Source organism: Carcharhinus amblyrhynchos, chromosome 4 (genome assembly GCF_965287045.1).
Source record: "Carcharhinus amblyrhynchos chromosome 4, sCarAmb.v2.hapA, whole genome shotgun sequence".
In the NCBI taxonomy this organism is placed as follows: domain Eukaryota; kingdom Metazoa; phylum Chordata; class Chondrichthyes; order Carcharhiniformes; family Carcharhinidae; genus Carcharhinus; species Carcharhinus amblyrhynchos.
Window position 1 is genome coordinate 71,363,662 of NC_137327.1, and position 20,562 is coordinate 71,384,223.

Below are 20,562 nucleotides of genomic sequence, written 5' to 3' on the forward strand. Positions count from 1 at the left end.
GTCGAGGCTGATGAGGCAGGTATCCACCTGCCTGTCCTGCACGTAGGCGATCGTATCCCTGAGTAACGCCAGGCTGCCAGAGATCTTCCTGCCAGGTACAGCACAGGTTTGATCAGGATGGATCACTGACCCCAGAGCAGACTTGACCCGGTTGGCGTTGACTTTGGCCAGAATTTTGTAATCCACGTTCAATGGCAAAATGGGTCGCCAATTCCGAATTTCTTCCCTCTCCCCCTTCCGCTTGTAGATGAGGGTAATGATGCCTTTCCTCATGGATTCTGACATCCTGCCTTCAAGATGCATACTCTCGTATACTTCCAGGAGGTCCGGGCCCGTCAAGTCCCACAACGCCGAGTAAAACTCAGCCGGTAAGCCGTCGCTTCCGGGAGTTTTACCCTTCTGAAAGGACTCGACGGCCTTGGTCAGCTCGTCCAGAGACACCGGTCTGTCCAGGCTGTCCCGCTCGCCGTCGTCTAAGACCTGCATGATAGACGACAGGAAAGACAGGGAGGCCGTGCTGTCTGTCGGCTTCAGGTCGTACAGTCCGGCATTGAAGGATTTGCAGATCCTCAGAATGTCAGACTGCGATGACCTTACTGAGCCGTCTTCTTCCTTCAGGCTGCTGATCACAGAGGTTTCTCTGTGTACCTTCTGGAAGAAGAAGCGCGAGCACTTTTCGTCCTGCTCCACGGAGCGGACCCTGGACCGGAAGATGACCTTGGCAGCCTCCAAGGCGAAGAGCGAGGCTTGCTGGCTCTTCACCTCCTGGAGCTCCTCCCTGACATCAACCCCCATCGACTGCAGTTGGAGCAGTTCCTGCATGATTTTCTGGAGTCGGGACATGTCCCCCCGTCTCTCCCTGGCCTTCTGAACCCCTTTGCGAATGAAGAACCTTTTGATGTTATCTTTGATGGTTTCCCACCAGAGCGATGGAGACTCAAAGAAGGGTTTGACGGTCCTCCAACCGTGGTAAACCCTCCTGAGTTCCTCGAGGTTCTCTGGGGTCAACAGTTCTACATTCAGCTTCCAGGACCCCCTGCCCACTTTCTGGTTTGCCTCCAGCTGACAGTCGGCCAGCAGGAGGCAGTGGTCAGAAAAGAACACCAGCCTGACGTCGGTGGGCCTGACCGTGAGCGTGCGGGACACAAACATAAAGTCGATCCTGGAGCGAACTGACCCGTCGGGCCGCGACCATGTGTACCTGCGCTGCCCTCCGTCTGCTGGGTTGCTGAAGACGTCGAGCAGCTTGGCATCTTTGACCGTCTCCAGCAGGGCTCTGGACGTAGCGTCCAGTTTGTTTTCAGCCCTGCTGGATCGGTCTGCCTTGTCTAGGATACAATTGAAATCCCCACCCAGAATGACCGACCTGGAGGTGGTGAGCAGCAGTGGCAGCTGCTCAAAAACCGCCAGCCGCTCGGTTTTGACGGCAGGGGCATACACATTAATCAACCTGAGAGGGCAGTTTTGTATGTGACGTCTGCTACGAGGAGGCGTCCCCCCACCACCTCCCTAACTTCGGAGATGGTAAAGCCACCTCCCCGCAGCAGGATGCCGAGGCCCGAGGAACGGCAGTCGTTCCCACCTGACCAGATGGACGGTCCGTGGGACCACACACTCGACCAACGCCTGTAGCTGCTGAGGTGAGGTATCCCACACTCCTGCAGGAACAGCAGGTCGGCCTTGACATTGGCCAGGTAGGATAATGTGGACGCACATCTCAACCCGTCTTTGACACTGCGTACGTTAACCGAGGCAAACTTTAAAGACATTTTTTAAAGTAAAAAGAGATTTGGCAGTTCTTACGTGTCCATCAGTCAGCATGCACCAGGTTCCGCATGCCTGTGGTGCTGATGAAATTCTGCAGGGTGGCAGGGCTGATGTAACCGTCCGACCCTGCCTCGGATCCTCGCCGGCGACCGGGTGACATCATCGGAGTCATGTGGCCGTCGGTTTGCGGAGTCGGGATCGCCGCAGCCACAGGCTCCTGAAGCTGACATCCACGTAGGGCTGGTTGTTGTATCCAGCCACACCGTAGACGTCTGCTGCCTGGAATCCGCAGCACTCAAATAGTACCTTCTTTACGACGAAGTCTCGGCCCACGGGCGAGTCTCCTCCCGGAGCCTTCACCCGGATGGTGTTGGGCAGCCCTTGGCCTGTAGCTTTCGATGCAGCTGCAGCCATAGCTCGGTGACACTGTGTCGTACTGTACCGGCGCTAGGTCCAAGCCAGAGGCTTGAAGCCAGCGACGGCTTCCAGTCTGAGGCCGGTCAGTTTGTATGGAGTACACCCGAGCAACTGACCCAATCCTGAGAGGGGTGGACGCTCAACCGGCTTAGTTGTCACCGTTAGGTTTCCACCGGCGGCGAACCCCTTCGAGGAGACACCTCTAAACTGATAAGAACAGACACTACACTTGATCCAGGACAAAGAAGCACGCTTGATTATTCCCTTTTCATCACCTTAAGCATCCATTCCTTCCATCAGTGGTGAACAGTGACAGCATTGTGTGCCATCTACAAGATGCACTACAGGGACTTGCCAGGACTCTTATGACAACACCTTCCAAACTTCTGATCACTGCATCATAGAATTCTGACAGTGCAGAAGGAGCTGATTCAACCCATCGAGTCTACACCGACTGTATGACAGCATTTTACTCAAGCCCTATCCCTGTAGCCCCATGTATTTATTTGTCCGACTACTCTCCCTAACCTACACATCTTCTAACACTAAGGGGCAATTTAGCATGGCCAATCCACCTAATCTGTACATCTTTGGACTATGGGAGGAAACCGGAGCATCCAGAGGAAACCCATGCATATAGAACATAGAACATAGAACATTACAGCGCAGAACAGGCCCTTCGGCCCACGATGTTGCGCCGACCAGTTAAAAAACAATGACCCACTAACCTAAACCAATCCCTTTTCGTCCATAAACCTATCCACGGATCTCTTAAACGCCCCCAAACTAGGCGCATTTACAATTGCAGCAGGCAGGGCATTCCAATCCCTCACCACCCTCTGGGTAAAGAACCTACCCCTGACATCCATCCTATAACTACCCCCCCTTAATTTAAAGCCATGCCCCCTCGTGCTAGCTATCTCCATCAGAGGAAAAAGGCTATCACTGTCCACCCTATCTAAACCTCTAAACATCTTATATGTTTCAATAAGATCCCCTCTTAGCCGCCTTCTTTCCAGCGAAAACAACCCCAAATCCCTCATATATATATATATATATATATATACACACAGAGAATGTAAAAATTCCATACAGTCACTGAAGGCTGGAATTGAATCTGTGTCCCTAGTACTGTGTGACAGCAGTGTGCCACCAGTGTGACACCTTGAAGGGAATTGCTTGATAGAGCAGACGCAGCACGGTTTCATTAAAGGGAAGTCGTGTCTGACAAATTTACTGGAGTTCTATGAGGATGTGTCTAGGGCAGTGGATAGAGGAGAGCCGGTGGATGTGGTCTTTCTGGATTTTCAGAAGGCGTTTGACAAAGTACATCACAAGAGGTTATTGCAGAAGGTCAAGGGACATGGAGTTGGAGGTAGGGTGTTAGAGTGGATAGAGGATTGGTTGTCAAATAGGAGGCAGAGAGTGGGGGTCAACGGGTGCTATTCGGATTGGCGGATGGTGACTAGTGGAGTGCCCCGGGGTCGGTGCTGGGGCCTCAGCTTTTTACCATTTATATAGATGATCTGGAGGAGGGAACCGAGTGTAGGGTGTCGAAATTTGCTGATGCCACCAAGATTGGGGGAACGGCAAATTGTGCGGAGGGTGTGGAGAGTCTGCAGAAGGATCTAGATAGGCTGGGCGAATGGGCCAGGAAATGGCAAATGGAATTTAATGTTGGCAAGTGTGAGGTGGTCCACTTTGGTAGGAATAATGGTAGGAAGGACTATTACTTACGTGGCGAAAAACTGCAGCAGGCGACGGTGCAGAGGGACCTCGGGGTCCTAGTGCATGAGTCGCAAAAACCCAGCTTGCAGGTGCAGCAGGTGGTCAGGAAGGCGAATGGGATGCTGGCCTTCATAGCGAGGGGGATTGAATATAAAAGTAGGGAGGTCTTGCTGCAGCTGTATAGGGCATTGGTGAGGCCGCAGCTGGAGTACTGTGTGCAGTTTTGGGTGCCGCACCTGCGCAAAGATATTTTGGCCTTGGAGGGAGTGCAGAGGAGGTTTACTAGGCTGATACCGGAGTTGAGGGGGTTGAGCTATGAGGAGAAGCTGAATAAACTAGGCTTGTACTCGTTAGAGTTTAGAAGAATGAGGGGAGATCTCATTGAGACATATAAGATGATGAATGGGATGGATAGGATAGAGGTGGAGAGACTCTTCCGGCTCAAAAAAGACAGTAGGACTAGGGGGCACAGCCTCAAGATAAAGGGGGGGCGGTTTAGAACGGAGTTGAGGAGGAACTTCTTCACTCAAAGGGTGGTGAATCTCTGGAATTCTCTGCCCGTTGAAGTGGTGGAGGCTACCTCGCTAAATATTTTTAAGACGCGGGTTGATGGGTTTTTGATAAGAGAGGGGATTAAGGGTTATGGGGAGAGGGCGGGAAAGTGGAACTGAGCCACAACAGATCAGCCATGATCTTATTGAATGGCGGGGCAAGCTCGAAGGGCTAGACGGCCTACTCCTGCTCCTATTTCTTATGTTCTTATGTTCTTATTATGCCACCATGCCACTCTTAACCATCTAGAAGGACAAGGGTCGCAGACATGTGGGAACACCACCACCTCAAAGTTCCCCTCCAAACCACTCACCATACTGATTTGGAAATATAGCACTGTTCCTTCACTGTCGCTGGGTCAAAATCCTGGAACCGTCTCCCTAACAGCACTGTAACTGTACCCTACATCACAGGGGCTGCAGCAGTTCAAGAAGGCAGCTCACCACCACCTACTCAAGAGCAGTTAGAGAGAGGCAATCAATGCTCGCCTTGCCAATGACATCCACATCCCATGACTGAATGAAAAAAACTTTTGTTATTGCAACCACAACGAAAATTCTCGACCTAATTAGTTCCAGTCACAGGGAGATTATTCTGATGATGTTGATTGAATCTCATTCAGAGATTTTCTGTATAATGCCTGATGTTTCTTGCAGATTCGCTTTTCCACTTGGACATTATTAAAGTATTGTTTGATTGACTGGTACAATATGTTCTGAGCTGGATTGACACAATTTTCAAAAAGACAACCCGAGCTTTCAGGTTCAGATCACAGAATCAGTTCAATACAGAATTGGTGATTTTGATTAGCAGCTGGATCTGGGAGCTGGGAGAAGGAGCAGATCAGTGATTGGCTGTGGTCATTTTAACATGATGTGGAGATGACTACCATCGACACCGCAAATTGGCGGCTCCAAGTGGAGAGGATCTCCAAGAAGATCGCGCATATCGACACAGACATCAAGTTTCTACACTTTAACTTGGTGTTGTGAGACTTCTCACATCATTTTAACAGACAGGGTAAATCAGTAGGAGTTTGCATTGGGCTCCCTTCACCCATCAGCATACAGCAATGATGGGCAACTTAGGTTCGTGAGTGGGCCACATGAGTGGCCCCTCCTTCACCTCAGTAAGCCACAAGATTGAAATTAGGCGAGTTCACTACTCATCACAAAGAGAACAAAGAAAAACAAAGAACAAAATCAGCCCGGGAAACAGGCCCTTCGACCCAACGAGCCCGCGCCGCCGTCTCAACACCACCAGTCCCCCTCTCCACCCACGACCCCTGTCTAATGTTTTATGGCCATCCAGATTGTCCCTAAATCAGATTCCCTCAATTTATTCCTGCCAATCAGCCTAACAGCACATCTTTGGGGTGTGGGAGGAAACCGGATCGCCCGGAGAAAACCCACGCAAGCACGGGGAGAATGCACAAACTCCCACAGACTCCGGCCCAAATCCACGTGTCTGCACAGCAATCAGCGATAGTCACTGAGCTGTCATCTTGCCCAGTATCTTGTCCAGTTTAGGCACACACCAACGACTCGAAGCACTAGGCCAATCTCGAACAACCAAGAGCAGCCCCAGTAAATAAAATCACGCCATAAATAAAATCAAATACATTTAATATACAGCAAATATTTCATAATGAACAATAGAAAATGCTTAATCATTTATTTCCTAATAGAACTATCAACTTCAAATGGCAAAAGCAGAAGTAATATTGACACTTTGGACACAGAGGGAAAGCAGGGCTCTCACACTCACTGCTGCCAGCACTCAGCACACACCTCACTTGCCCTTGTTTTATACATATATTAATTCAGTCATAATGGTAGGAAGAAAGCTTTGCAGATAGAAATCAGTGGAATGTGGCAACCCTGCACATGGGCAACAGGCAATAATTGTTTTTGAAATGTTTTACTCAATTCTCAATGTTGTAAAGCCAATGCTCAGCAGACTAGGCAAATCCAAATCCATTCCTTGCTGGCTCCAAAAACCAAATTCAAATTCCAATTGAATCCAATTCATGGAACCCACAAGAGAGACAAACAAGATCCAAGCTGACAAGATAAGGCATTGTACCTCATCCTGGACTTGTTCCAACGTTTGAGCTCAGCCAAAAGGTCGGGAAGCAGCAGTCAAAGAAATGTCTGGTGGGCCTCACTCAGAACCCTGCTAAGTCGCGTATGGTCCCAGGTTGCCCACCATTGCTTTACAGTCTGCAGTCTGCAGAGCCTAGGTGTTACTCACTGACCATATGACTGGGTAAAAAGTCTGACAACACCAGGTTTTAGTCCAACCTATTCATATGACTGGGTTCAGACAGAGAGAAAAGAAAACTATTTCCAAGGATTAACTTAATGATGGAAAAACTTGAAAGAGAGACATTTCCTTTTTAGAATAAGCACCCTGATGGATTGCAAAGTATATAAATGTTGCCAACCCAGGTATTGGCGACAATGCACAACGATCAGGAGCACATCACCCTCCCTCTACAATGGGATACGTGACTATTGATCACATCGACCCGCCCCATCCACCCCGCCCCCGGAATCTCAGTAAGTGATCCGGGCACTCAAAGAGTTTGAAATCGTTATGAAAGTGTTTTTTTTTCTAGATTAACTCTTGCTTTCAGGGTTTTAGTTTTGTGCGGAAGGGTCATTTGCACTGGTTGTCTCCTGATTAGGATTCTGCAGCCCTCCATATTATATCTAAGAAGACAGTACCAGCCACTTCCTGGTTTGATTATTTCACACGTAAAGTCAAAGAATCTGCTCCGTGAATAGTTTACTTTTCAGAAAGAATGTGTTCAGAATCTGCAGAGAGAAAGAAGATAGAGCGAGCTTGAGAAATCCCTTCTAACCATTTTTAAATTATTTTGAATTGTATTTTTAAACTTGTTGAATTTGATTCACATTCGTCACTTAGATAACTTCACAAAGTTTGATTTCTTGCTGCTTACCCGCATTATTTCCCTGGAGGGAGAAGAGTGAAACTAAGTGAAATTCTCACAGTTAATTTCTGACTGCTCCCATTGCTTCCGTGTCTCTTTGACATTAGGAGTAAGGACTGTCGTGACATTGTACAGAGCTTTCAATGGTCATGTCAGTTTGCTGTACGATATCCAATGAAATCAGGAGCTCACTTGTTGCTGGGAGGGGGGAACGGAGGGAGGTGGCTGCTTTTACAATCCTGACTCAGGGTCAAAGAAATTTCCGACTCCCGCTCAATGCTTGGAAACAAATCGTGAGACTGATATTGAGATATACATTCCGATTATGAATTACTTTCAAATAAGTGCCACTCTTCAGCGGAGGATTTGGATTTTAAAATGCCCTTTCCACGGTGTTAACTGTGGTTCAGCATGTAGCACATTCCCATCTGAATCACAAGGTTCCGGAGGTTGTATCCTCACTCCAGGGCTTGAGCGTAGAATCCACCCTCCAGTGCAGTAGTGAGGAAGTGTTGCATTGTCAGGGGTGACTTACATCGGATGAAACAATAAACTCATCTTCCTGTTTGAGTGGATGTCAAAGATCCCATGGGATTGTGCTGAAGAAGAGCTGGAAAGTCCCCCTCCCCATGTTCTGGGCAATATTTATCCCTCAAACAACAGAAAAACTATTAATATCATTGTTCTTGGCGGGGGTAGCGGGTGGAGGTCGTTGTGAGCCGATCAGCTGCCTTGTTCAAGTATATAATTGGCTGGAAAACACTTTTGAGTTATCGTGGGTCCTGAAAGGTGCTATATAAATATAAAACTCTTTCTGCTTCATTTCCATCGAACTAAAATTGCATAACATTTCACACTGCAAAAATAGATCATTGAACTGGTGTTCATGCTCCACACTAACCATCTTCCACCTTTCTCAGCCAGCTCCATCACTATTCACTTTGTCCCGATTATGGGGAAAAAGATGAAATCCTACCAGGAAATATTGGACTTTAAATAACACCTGAATTTTTTTTTTAAGTGGATACACAATCCCAAAGATGTCTGACAAAGACAAACTCTGCCTGTATTGCTGCAGAGTAATTCTCTTCTAGGCAATCAAACCCCATTCTGTTACTGGACAAGACATGTCTAAATCACCCCAACACACTAATGGCCATCTCCGGTACAGCCAAACAGACATAATGGCTATCTCATCAAGGGATTTCCTGTGGAATGCCCAAACTTCTTTTTTTGTGGATTCGCTTTCCCACTTTTTGTTTTTATTCCAATTCAAACAAATCAAGTCCAACTCAGAGTCTCAACAAGTTAAGACATTCCCAATCCAAGCTGACAAGACAGGGATCTCACCTCCTGTCTTGGGCTTGATCTACATGATCCAAGCTGATTGGAGTAGGCATAGCTCCTCTTCCAAGGCTTGATCTCATTTGCATCTTAGCCAAAAGGTTGAGATGTCGCTTTTAAAAATTGCTTCAAATGAAGCTAAAATGTAACCTAATGACTTCAACCAAGCACACATGTCGATACTATTACACTTGATTTTAGCCAACAGGCCAAGAAGAGAAACATTTCTCTAGGAAAATACTATAGAAATGATCCCTAAGTGTATACTTGGAATACACAAAGATGGATTCAAAACCATTGAAAGCTGCCCCAGGTTCGCTGTTTGCACTATGTGAAGAAGTGCTGGATGTTTTGAGGGAAAAGAGCCAGTAAGCAGACACACAATGCCCCAGCAAATAGCCATTTTGCAGATTTTTCTCTCTCTCTCCTGCCCACCACAGCATAAAACACCCACAAAAATTAGAAATCACCCCATCACATCAGCTCTAGGAGCCCCCTCATCCCACCCACCCTAACAGGCACACACAGGTAATGAAAGTATAAAGGCAGGGGAGGACAACAAACCACCCTTCAGCCAACAGCTACCCACAAACATCCCTCTCAGGAAACCCCAGGACTATTTTTTCCCACCACCTGACCTCTTGCCCTGTCCCAATAGATCACTGACTACTCAGTACTACCCAGTACTACTACTACCCAGTAACCCAACCTCGAACAGAACCTTCCCCCCATCTACACCTACCCGCCCCCCCCCCACCATGAAAAACAGAATTTGACTCAGCGACAAACACAAAACCTCCCCAGCCAGGAAACCCCCAAAAACAAGTCTCCAGCACACACACCACTTGGACATCCATCCCAGTGCCCAGAAACACGTAAATCCCCAACTTAGCAACCCCCCTCCACCTAACACACATGACCTCAACAACCACCTCCCCCAACCATCTAAAATACAACAGAAGCAGACCACCACCCTGTTTTACTTTGTTTTATCTCCCCCCAACTACTCCTCCTCTCTGCGACGTGGGCATACCCCTCCCCCCATTCACCATCCCACATAAGAAGAAACAAACATGAATAATAATATATAATTTTTAAGAAGGAAAAGGCCCAGGAAGCAAGAGGACAACAAGCCACAAGATAAGTCCGAGGCATCACAAAAAAGTGGCAGGGCATGAAGAAAAGAAGACATGTCCTCTCGGTCTGACCACAAAAATCTCTTCCTGATGATTGGAACTCTGCCCAGTCCATAAAAAAAATCAAGGCAGAAAAGAACTGGGAATCTTCACTGTCAAACGACAGAACACTGCAATTGCAGAACAAACTATTCACTTGGTGAAGTCAACTCTGCTGGAATCTTGAATCATAATGGCTGCAGTTCTTCATCATCTCTTACTCATGGATCAAAAGCTGTTCTGTATACCTTTCTTTTTTTTAGCTTACTTTGAACTGAGTTCTCCTTTTCACTCTGAATGTAAATGCATGTATTTCAGCATTTTCTTGCCTTTTATAATTAATAAACTCAATCTTTACCACAAGAAAACCTGGTTAAATGTGCTTTTAAAACATAGCTATTGGGTCTGGGAAAAGATATCCATGAAAAGGGATCCTTTTCAGTTTAAATGTTGTAACCAACAAAGGGGGTGAGTCAGATAAAGACGGTGGGGGGAAGTTCATCCCTCCTCACTGGGTTTGTAACAATTTGGGGCTATCCCAGCCAGATGATAACAAATTGAAGGGTCTCTTTAGGATCAAGAACTTTGGGGACCTTCATCTGGTGGGTGGTTGGAGCACCCTCTATTTTCATTCACACCTACTTAACCAACTTCCCTGAAACACATAATTACTTTCTTTCTGAATCTCTCTGTCACTGGGAGTTCCACATTCTCTGTTCTCAGCTCTCACCTTTCTGCAGTGTAACACGTTGAATCCTGTATGGAAATCACAGTAGTTTCTCCGGTGAATTCTCACCAAGAACAGGCGACAGAAGCTCTCATTGTTTACTTTCAAATTTCACCTCCTACAGTGGGTGAAGTTTGGATCTTTGGAGCTGAGGCTGCAAGTCTGATTTGTGAAAAGTTCATTCTGGAGGTTGCATTGTGAGTAATTAAACTCTAGCTGGGGTTGTCTGGATGTTCACGCCCCGCTACCACTGCCAGCAACAATGGAGAATTTGGTGCTCAACCAAATCTCCATTCACAACAGCAGAACTGGAGAATCCTAACTGTGGGTGAGGTCAGAGAATCCTGGCCTCCACGTCTGCAGCAACAGCATGAACTGAAGCTCATCCAAATCTCCACTGCCCATAACATAATTCACAGCAAAATCCTGGTCACCCATTGGACCTCTCCCAGGATACATGTATCATCAAGGCAATTTGCTGGAAATATTCGGAGAACCCCATTTCAGGATGCTGACAGTGTGAAATGAGTTTGGACGACTCCATAATTAACCAATCAAAACCCAATAATTGACAGACTTTATTGGACAACCTAGATGAGAATACAAGTAAGTCCGCTATCACCAGCATGAGGGGTGAGAGCCTCACCAGTCAAGGTTGTTCCTAATTTCACCTGACAAAAGAATTAAGCCTTTCTCCTTATATCTCCCTTGAAATAAACTGACTTGTAATGTTCCTTTCATTGTCACATAGCAATTCAGGTGACAAATGGTTTTGGGATAAAAACTACTTAAGTTGGGGTGTACCATGGTGAATCAATGGTTGCTTTCAAAGCTGGTGAATCATTTCACAATTATTATCTACATTACACGCACTAAGGCTTAAATTTTCCCATCCTACTTGCTGTGCACCATAGGTAGGATGGATAATTTGATGAACCAGCAAAAGGTCTGTTGATTTTTGTGGAAATTTCCAGTCACAATGCAGATGGAAGCAGAAAATCTAATGATGTAATAAGAACATAACAACATGTCCTGTTTTGTTTTTAGCTCCCACATTATAAGTTCCAATATCATGCATATAATCTCTTTGCTTTTTCACATTGGATGCTAAGTATCCCATAATAGCAAATGTGTACACCAAATCATTCAGCAGTCATAGTATTCCAGTCCATCTGTCACTGTTCACAGAATGAATGGATGACCTGTAAGGAAGAGTGTGAGAATTTGCTTTTTAATACACTTAGTCAATGATGAAAGTGAAATTATTTTGAATACATTAAAGTTCTTTAAGGATGTAACAAGCAAGGTGGATAAAGGAGAACCGATAGATGTGTTGTATTTGGATTTCCAAAGTGTATTCATTAAGATGCCACATAAACAGTTACTACAGCAGAACTCATGGTGTTGGAGTAATATATTAATGTAGGTTGGTTAATTAACAGGCAACTAAAGGTTGGATGGTGTTCATCTTTACAAACAGCTTTACAAACTGCTGAACCTATATTTGATGACTTGTATGAAGGGCTTATGAGTATTGCAGCCAAAATTGCTGATGGTACAAAGAAAGTTAGGAAAGCAGGCTGTAAGAAGAATGAAAGGAGAACGCAAAGGGATTTAGGTAGATTACATGAGTGGCAAAAAACAGACAGATGGAGAATAATGTGTAAAAATGTGGGATTGCAAATTATGGTGTTTGGGAACCACAGAATCCCGACGGTGCAGGAGTCCATTTGAACCATCACATCTGCATCAATTCTCCAAAATATCACTCTACCAAGGCCTACACCCCCACCCTATCCTAACCCTATGCATTAATCATTGCCAGTCCACATAACCTGCATATCATTGGACACTAAGGGAAGAATAGAGAGACTGCAGGATGCTGCAGTACAAAGGGATTTGGATAGCCTCAAACATGAATCACTGAAGGTTAGCACACAGGTATAACAAAAAATAGATAAAGTCAAATTCGGGGATTTATTGCAAGGGACATGGAGCATAAAAATAGGGAATCTGTCAATAACTGTACAGAGCATTGGTGAGAGAACACCTGGATAACAGCAAACAGTTTTGATCTCCTAATTTAAGGAGGGTTATACTTGCATTGGAGATAATTCAGAAGTACTTTGTCATATGAGGAAAGGTTGAACAGGTTGAGCCGATATTTATTGGAGCTTAGACGAATGAGAGATGATCTTATTCAAATGTGTAAGATTATTGAGTGATGCCCTGCGATGGATTGACATCCTGTGCTGGATGTACTCCACCTAAAGCACAGTGTCTGCCAGGAGAGACTCCGATTTCCTGCAGTCCATTTAACGTCTGTTGTAGGTAAAATGTTAGAATCCGTCATCAAGGAGGAAATAGCGAGGCATCTTGAGGGGAATTGCTTGATAGAGCAGACGCAGCATGGTTTCGTTAAGGGGAAGTCGTGTCTGACAAATTTATTGGAGTTTGATGAGGATGTGTCTAGGGCAGTGGATAGAGGAGAACCGGTGGATGTGGTCTTTCTTGATTTTCAGAAGGCGTTTGCCAAGGTACCTCACAAGAGGTTATTGCAGAAGGTAAGGGGGCATGGAGTTGGGGGTAGGGTGTTAGTGTGGATAGAGGATTGGTTGTCAAATAGGAGGCAGAGAGTGGGGGTCAATGGGTGCTATTCGGATTAGCGGTTGGTGAGTAGTGGAGTGCCCCAGGGGTCGGTGCTGGGGCCTCAGCTATTCACCATTCATATAGATGATCTGGAGGAGGGAACCGAGTGTAGGGTGTCGAAATTTGCTGATGACACCAAGATTGAACATAAGAACATAAGAAATAGGAGCAGGAGTAGGCCATCTGGCCCTTCGAGCCTGCCCCGCCATTCAATAAGTGTGGAGAGTCTGCAGAAGGATCTAGATAGGCTGGGCGAATGGGCCAGGAACTGACAAATGGAATTTAATGTTGGCAAGTGCGAGGTGGTACACTTTGGTAGGAAGAATGGTAGGAAGGACTATTACTTACATGGCGAAAAACTGCAGCAGGCGACGGTGCAGAGGGACCTCGGGGTCCTTGTGCATGAGTTGAAAAAACCCAGCCTGCAGGTGCAGCAGGTGGTCAGGAAGGCGAATGGGATGCTGGCCTTCATAGCGAGGGGGATTGAATATAAAAGTAGGGAGGTCTTGCTGCGTCTGTATAGGGCATTGGTGAGGCCGCAGCTGGAGTGCAGTGTGCAGTTTTGGTCGCCATACTTACGCAAGGATATTTTGGCCTTGAAGGGAGTGCAGAGGAGGCTTACTAGGCTGATACCGGAGTTGAGAGGGTTGAGCTACGAGGAGAGGCTGAATAAACTAGGCTTGTACTCGTTAGAGTTTAGAAGAATGAGGGGAGATCTCATTGAGACGTATAAGATGATGAATGGGATGGATAGGACAGAGGTGGAGAGACTCTTCCCGCTCAGAAAGGACAGTAGGACTAGGGGGCACAGCCTCAAGATAAAGGGGGGGCGGTTTAGAACGGAGTTGAGGAAGAACTTCTTCACTCAAAGGGTGGTGAATCTCTGGAATTCTCTGCCCGTTGAGGTGGTGGAGGCTGCCTCGCTAAATATTTTTAAGACGCGGGTTGATGGGTTTTTGATAAGCGAGGGGATTAAGGGTTATGGGGAGAGGGCGGGAAAGTGGAACTGAGCCACGACAGATCAGCAATGATCTTATTGAATGGCGGGGCAGGCTCGAAGGGCTAGATGGCCTACTCCTGCTCCTATTTCTTATGTTCTTATGAAGGAAGATTATCGAGGGTTTGACAGGATAGATTCTGTTTCCCGTCATGGGGGAATCTAGAACTAGGGGACGCAGTTTTTAAACAAGGGATGTCCCATCTAAGATCTGTACAAGACAACAGTACTTTTCAGAGGATCAGTTCTCTTGCTTGAAGGATATAATTAGCCTGTTTAATAAATTGCAAAATTGCTTCTGTTGAATTCTATTGATGACCTGGTCACAGTAGGTTTCTACAAATGATCTTTGTATCACCAACATTCACCAGTACTACCACTCTAATGTGCCAAGGCAGGACAATTAATATTCTGACTTCATGTCCGCTATTTTATAGTTTGTATTGCTGCTCACATAACAATGAACCACAAGTTACTCAACAATCTATTTCTTTCTATCAGTTTGACAAAGGACCAGTGTTTGTCAATTGATTTTGACTAATGTAGTTGTTAAACATTTCATTAGAAGGATAGGTACAGGAGTGCTGTTGTCTCGCCCTTTGAACAACAGTGTCATGAAATTTCTGGGTTGTGTTTAGTGCAGAATATTAGCTGGAAATTATTTATATATTGTCGGCTTGAGTGATATCCAGATGCTATTCAGTGTTTGGAATCCAGCAAAGTAAAACCTGAAGAGATGAAGGAAATGAACGAAGGATATTTTTTAAGCAGAACACAATCTTTTTGGGGAGTAGGAAGTGCTTGAACCCATCTATCTGTCCACCTAGCGAGAGCAACTATCTGAAATTCAGACTCAGAGCATCCAGTTTTCAAACTATTGAGTGAGTGAGTGAGCACCTTTTGTGATTCATACTTCCAGCCTGGAAAATGGAAAAGCAAATTCTCCCTAGTAACGAGTGATCTTCCAGGGTTTTGATTGTCATTGGATAGTGTGCAGGAACATACCCACTGACTTATTGAAAAGCTGTTAATTGATCTATTCATTGCGACTGTATTCCCAGCGCGAATGTGAGACGGAAGCACTCTGTACGGAGATGTTCATAGAGGGAGAATTTCCCTGATCAGCACTCTCCTCTCGCCAAGGAGCCGCACAGGTAACAATCAAGACATTGAAACTCGGCGCGGTGGTCAAAATTCAGGGTGAATTATATTCAACAGGTTTGAAGAGAATTCCAGCACAACTTTTAAAGATTGTACTCGCGCGTATTTCACTCCATCAGGTTCCCTTTCCTTGCAAGGTCTGGCTGTGTTCAAAATTCAAAAGTTGCCAAAAAGCAAGTTTTATATTCAGGATTCAGGACTGCCAGCGAAAGTGAAACTTACAAACAGTGCAGGAAATGACGGGCCGCATGTTTATCGGATTGGGGAGTGGAAACCATATAAAAACAGAGATAGATAAAGCTCAATCTGAATGCTGTTAGTGAATAGAGGAGTTCAGCAACTTTCCGTTTTCGGTGGTTGCGATGTGGGCAGATCAGCTCATGTTTTGTTACTTTGCAGAGCTGATGAAAAATTTGGAAGAAGGAAGTACTTTGTTCGATATTATTGCATGGATGTTTAATACTTTGCCAGCTTTTTAAAAGAACACATTTGTTTTCAACGGTTTTAAAGTGGCCATTGACTTGCTTTCATGGGTAACAAAGTCACTGAATAACACACCGTCTGCTGCCTCTGACCACACGGTCAAAAGGGCCACAGCAAATCACTGGTAATGCCCATTCTATGGAGATGCCGGCATTGGACTGGGGTAAAGACAGTAAGAAGTCTCACAACACCAGGTTAAAGCCCAGGGAGTTTATTTGATAGTAAACCCGCAAGCTTTCGGAACGCTGTGCCTTCGTCAGGTGAGTGGAAAGTTCAGATCAGAGAAGGGCAGATAAAGGCACACACAGTTTACAGAATACTGATTAGAATGCAAGTCTTTACAGCCAACCTGCTATTCAAGTCTTAAAGGTGCAGACAATGTGAGTGGAGATAGCATTAAGCATAGGTTAAAGAGATGCATCTTGTCTCCAGACAGGACTTCTTCCCAGGTCTCATCCAACTGTCCTTTTATTATGATTACAAACAATGTACTTTATTCATAAAGTATCTGAAAGCGATGTTAGAAAACATTTCAAACTGTCATAGCAAGAAAGTGCAATGATACTCAGAATTTTCTCCAGAGATCAAGATGCACACTTGAAGTGTTTCAATTCAGTAATGAGAACATAAACATTTCAATATTTTTGTTACCATATTCCTTCCCTCACACTCTGAATTGGTGAAGATGGAAAAACCTTCATTAGGAATTTTGCAGTTTACTCCCGTTCACAGCCTGATTAAAGGTGATTCCTCACACCAGTCTTGTCCTTTATCTGATGGTAAATAAAGTTCTGCCACTCACAGTCACTCTCTACTTTCCTCTCAAAGGAGAAAACCCAACATAACCAAAGTTTAAGAAGTGACATCAGGGGGAGCAGCCACAAGCCTCTGCCCTCTCGCCCTTTTTGGGGAGGAAAGTCTGGAATCACTGGACGCTAACACAAGGGAAGCAGCAAGAGAAAGAGAAGCAGGATGGGAGGAGCCAGCTCCAGGTTGGTCAAGAAACTGCTCATATTGTATCTCTTCAGTTCCTTTAGTTACATCACAACTTGTTATTGCAAAACGTTGCCTTTGCTCAATGTCAGCACATTAATGAGAATGTCGTGAGCAATTCTACAGGTCATGTACCTCCATTCACCTCTCCTCTTCTTCAGCCCTTCAGCAGAGGAGGTGAAGCCTCAAGAAACAGGGCCCTTAGTCTGGACTTCAACCAACCCTCATTGCACAAGTCCTATCAATGCATCTGAACCTCACAATCAGTAAGTAAGAGGCACCACTGGGGAGGCCTCAGTCAGACTGAGGGCAGGCTAAGGTGTTTCACAGATGGTGAAGAGGAATTAAGGCTGGGAGATGAGTCTGTAGTTGCTGCTGTCTGGAGAAACAGGAGATGATTGCCCTTAGCTGGGGCATCTCTGGATCAATATTTAAAGGGTCCATAATTAAAAAGGGGCAAGGTAACTTTCACGCAAAGACACCTTAACTGGTCATTCATCTAATAGCTCACTCTGGGATCTGCTGTGCATAAATTAGCTGTCTTAATAAGCTACGTGACAATTGTGCTTGTTTTGCAAAAGGATTCAATGAGATGTGTAAGGACGTTCTGAAGATGTGACAACGTGTTGTAAATAGGAGTTATTTTCAATTGGTGCAAATCATGTAAAATGTTTCCTTTCAGAGATCAAAGTGCTGAAGCTTCAAACACTTCATTGTTCAGTGAGGACGAACTGAAGAATCTGAAATCTAATTTTGAATCAGGTGGGGCGGAAAAGGTAACACCGCTGATACAGAAAAAAGTTAATGACCTGGACAACACAGAGCTGAACATTGCAGTGACAGGAGAAACAGGCGCAGGGAAATCCTCCTTCATCAATGCGATGAGAGGACTTCAAATCGATGATGAGGATGCTGCTGAGGTTGGTAACACAGAAACCACAATGGAACCAACCGGATACAAGCATCCCAGTTTGCCAAATGTTATTTTATGGGATCTACCAGGAATTGGAACAAAGAAATTCCCAGCGAATAAATACCTAAAGGAAATGAAATTTAAAAAATATGATTTCTTCATCATTATCTCGCACTGTCGATTCACAGAAAATGATGTAAAACTCGTTCAAGAGATTAAACGGCTGGGGAAGAATTTCTACTTCGTTCGATCTAAAATTGATAGTGACCTTGAATCAATGAAAAGGGGAAGGAGGGAATTTAAGGAAGAGGAAGAATTGGAAAAGATCAGGAGTTACTGTATCACGAGCTTGCAAGAGGCAGGGATCTCATCACCCCAAGTTTTCCTGATTTCAGACTTTGACCTGCATCTGTATGATTTTGACCTGTTAAGTAAAGTTCTTGAAGATGATCTTCCCAATTCAAAGAGAAGTGTGTACATTTTGGCCCTTCCCAACCTAACCTTGGAAATTGTGGAGAAGAAAAAGAAAGAGCTAAAGAAGCGAGTTTGGATGTTGGCATCACTTTCTGGAATATTGGGAGCAGTGCCAGTTCCTGGAGTCTCCCTTGGTTGTGATATTGGGATACTGATTGGAGGAATCGTACATTTCCGTAAATGTCTGGGTTTGGATGATGCCTCCCTTCGAAGACTGGCCAATAAGGCAGGGAAACCTGTGGAAGAACTGAAAGCTGTGGTGAAAGGTCCCATGGCGGGTGAAATAACTCCAGATATAATAAAAAGATTAGCATGGGGAGCCACTGCTGTTGTTGTGTCTGGTCTTGAGCTTGCACTTGATATCATTCCAGTTGTAGGTTCCATCTTTGGAGCAGGATCATCATTTGTTATGACCTACAAGTTGCTGAGTGGAGCACTGGATGATCTCACAGAGAATGCACGGAGAGTGGTGAAAGCTGCATTTGGGACGGATGAAAATGATCCAAAGCAAACATCAATTCAATGAATCAATGCTGTAGCTGATATATTAAAGGGGTCTAACACTGGACATTCATATTCCCTTTTACTGGCCCATTTTAAGAAACTATTTCCATGCTGGAGTGTTTTGTGAAAGATTTTGTCTCGGTGTAATCTAAGGAGAGAACCCAAAAGCTGTGGAGGCAAATTTTCCCGTTCCACTTGCCACAGGAATCGAAGTGGATGAGGGGCAGACCATAGGAAGGTCCGTTGACCGCGAGTGGGATTTTCTGGTTTTGGGACAAGTGCGGCCGGAAAATCCCGCCTGTGAACTTTAAAGGAATCCACTCAACATCAGAAATTCACTCCATCCGTACAATTCCCTCCATTAGACACAATACCAGGAAATTTGCCTTGTTCCAAGAATTATAGAATCAGACCATAGGAGTGGCCATTCAGCCCATTGTGCTTGTGTTAGAAATGCTTGTATTCTTCATTGATAGTGATGGATTCAGTGCCAATGTCCAGTCACTTTTCTGCAATGTCCCTGATTGATTCATAACAGCATCATTACTGAAATGGATGGTCCTGGGTCTATAGTGGAGTCAAAAGCACTGGGATAATATGTTTTGTTCACCTTTTGATAAATTATTTGGCTATTTTTTCCTGCCTCATTTATTGCCAAATTCTATTCCCAACAGTGATGAGGTTAACAATGCGGTCTTTCTTCCGGCACACCCTGAACACAATAAAGAGATTTATTAAGAGGAAGTCAATTTTCCAATGTTTTTAAACCATTATCCACTTACACTGAACATCTGTCTCAGTCCTAGTTTTAGAACCATTGCTGCAGCAAACGGTGTCTGTTTGAAAAGGGATAAATTCTCTACCAGTCCAATGAATCTTGTTCTGTCCAAGAAGCAGCAGATTCCAAGAATGGAACAGTAAAGAAGAGGCACCAGCATCAGACTGTAGTCAGCAGTGAGAACACAGATTCCCTGTCATAGAGACACCACCCAGATATAGAATCATCCTTATCATCCCTCACACAGATGATCCCTCACACAGACCGTCCCTCACACTGACCATCCTTCATGCAGACTGTCCATCATCCTAACTTGGTGAAGAGCTGAGAACCATGAACAGGAAAACCTCTGGGAATGGGAATGAGAGGAAGTATGTTAATTATGATCATTCCTTTTATGACGTATTTTGAGTATTGCTGAGATTTTCACTAAAAACTACAAATGTTGGAAATCTGAAAAACAGAAATGTTGAATGAACTCAACAGGCCTGGCAGCATCTGTGGAGACTAGAAATGAACATTTCTAGTCCAATATCACTCTTCATTGCTTCCAGCATACCCGAGAAATGGGTTTGCTGGTCAGGCAAAAATTCCAGATAATGGGAGGTCCTTTTACCACTGGAAGACAGCAAAACACTTGTAACACGAATGAATATGTGAATGCTCCTAAAGTAAAGAACATTATTCTTTGCTTCAAACCTTCAACTGTACATTCAAACAAAAATTAAAATATAAAATAATGTAATACACATTTATGGGAGAGCTTTCTAATTTCTTCTGGTTGGTAAAGTGACAACTACGAAGGGAACATCAGCAATTCCGGTTAGGAAAGAATTTGGCTTGGTAAAATGCCAGATAAACACAAAATTTACTGTACTGTTTGCCACCAAACAAAATTGGCGCTTGATCCTCAGTGACTGATTGGAGAGAAGCAGATGTTACAG

At 44.9% G+C, this 20,562-nt stretch overlaps 1 protein-coding gene across 2 annotated transcripts; it reads left to right on the forward strand.

Moving 5' to 3' along the window:
• The first annotated feature begins 16,918 nt into the window (after positions 1–16,918).
• Positions 16,919–20,356, forward strand: LOC145342632 (interferon-inducible GTPase 5-like). Of its 2 annotated transcripts, XM_080188179.1 has the most exons (3): positions 16,919–16,948; positions 17,111–17,215; positions 17,632–20,356. In XM_080188179.1, the coding sequence occupies exons 1-3, from the start codon at positions 16,929–16,931 to the stop codon at positions 18,860–18,862; spliced, it is 1,356 nt and encodes a 451-aa protein (XP_080044305.1). In that variant the 5' UTR covers positions 16,919–16,928; the 3' UTR covers positions 18,863–20,356. The 2 variants fall into 2 exon arrangements, with proteins under 2 accessions (XP_080044305.1, XP_080044304.1); XM_080188178.1 differs by lacking the exon at positions 16,919–16,948 and having other exon boundaries at positions 17,078–17,215.
• The last annotated feature ends 206 nt before the right edge of the window (positions 20,357–20,562 follow it).

Coding starts and splice junctions, on each gene's coding strand:
- LOC145342632 (XM_080188178.1), top strand. CDS start 17,079: ATGTACCTCCATTCACCTCTCCTCTTCTTCAGCCCTTCAGCAGAGGAG. Junction 17,216..17,631: donor GCATCTGAACCTCACAATCA/GTAAGTAAGAGG, acceptor GTTTCCTTTCAG/AGATCAAAGTGCTGAAGCTT.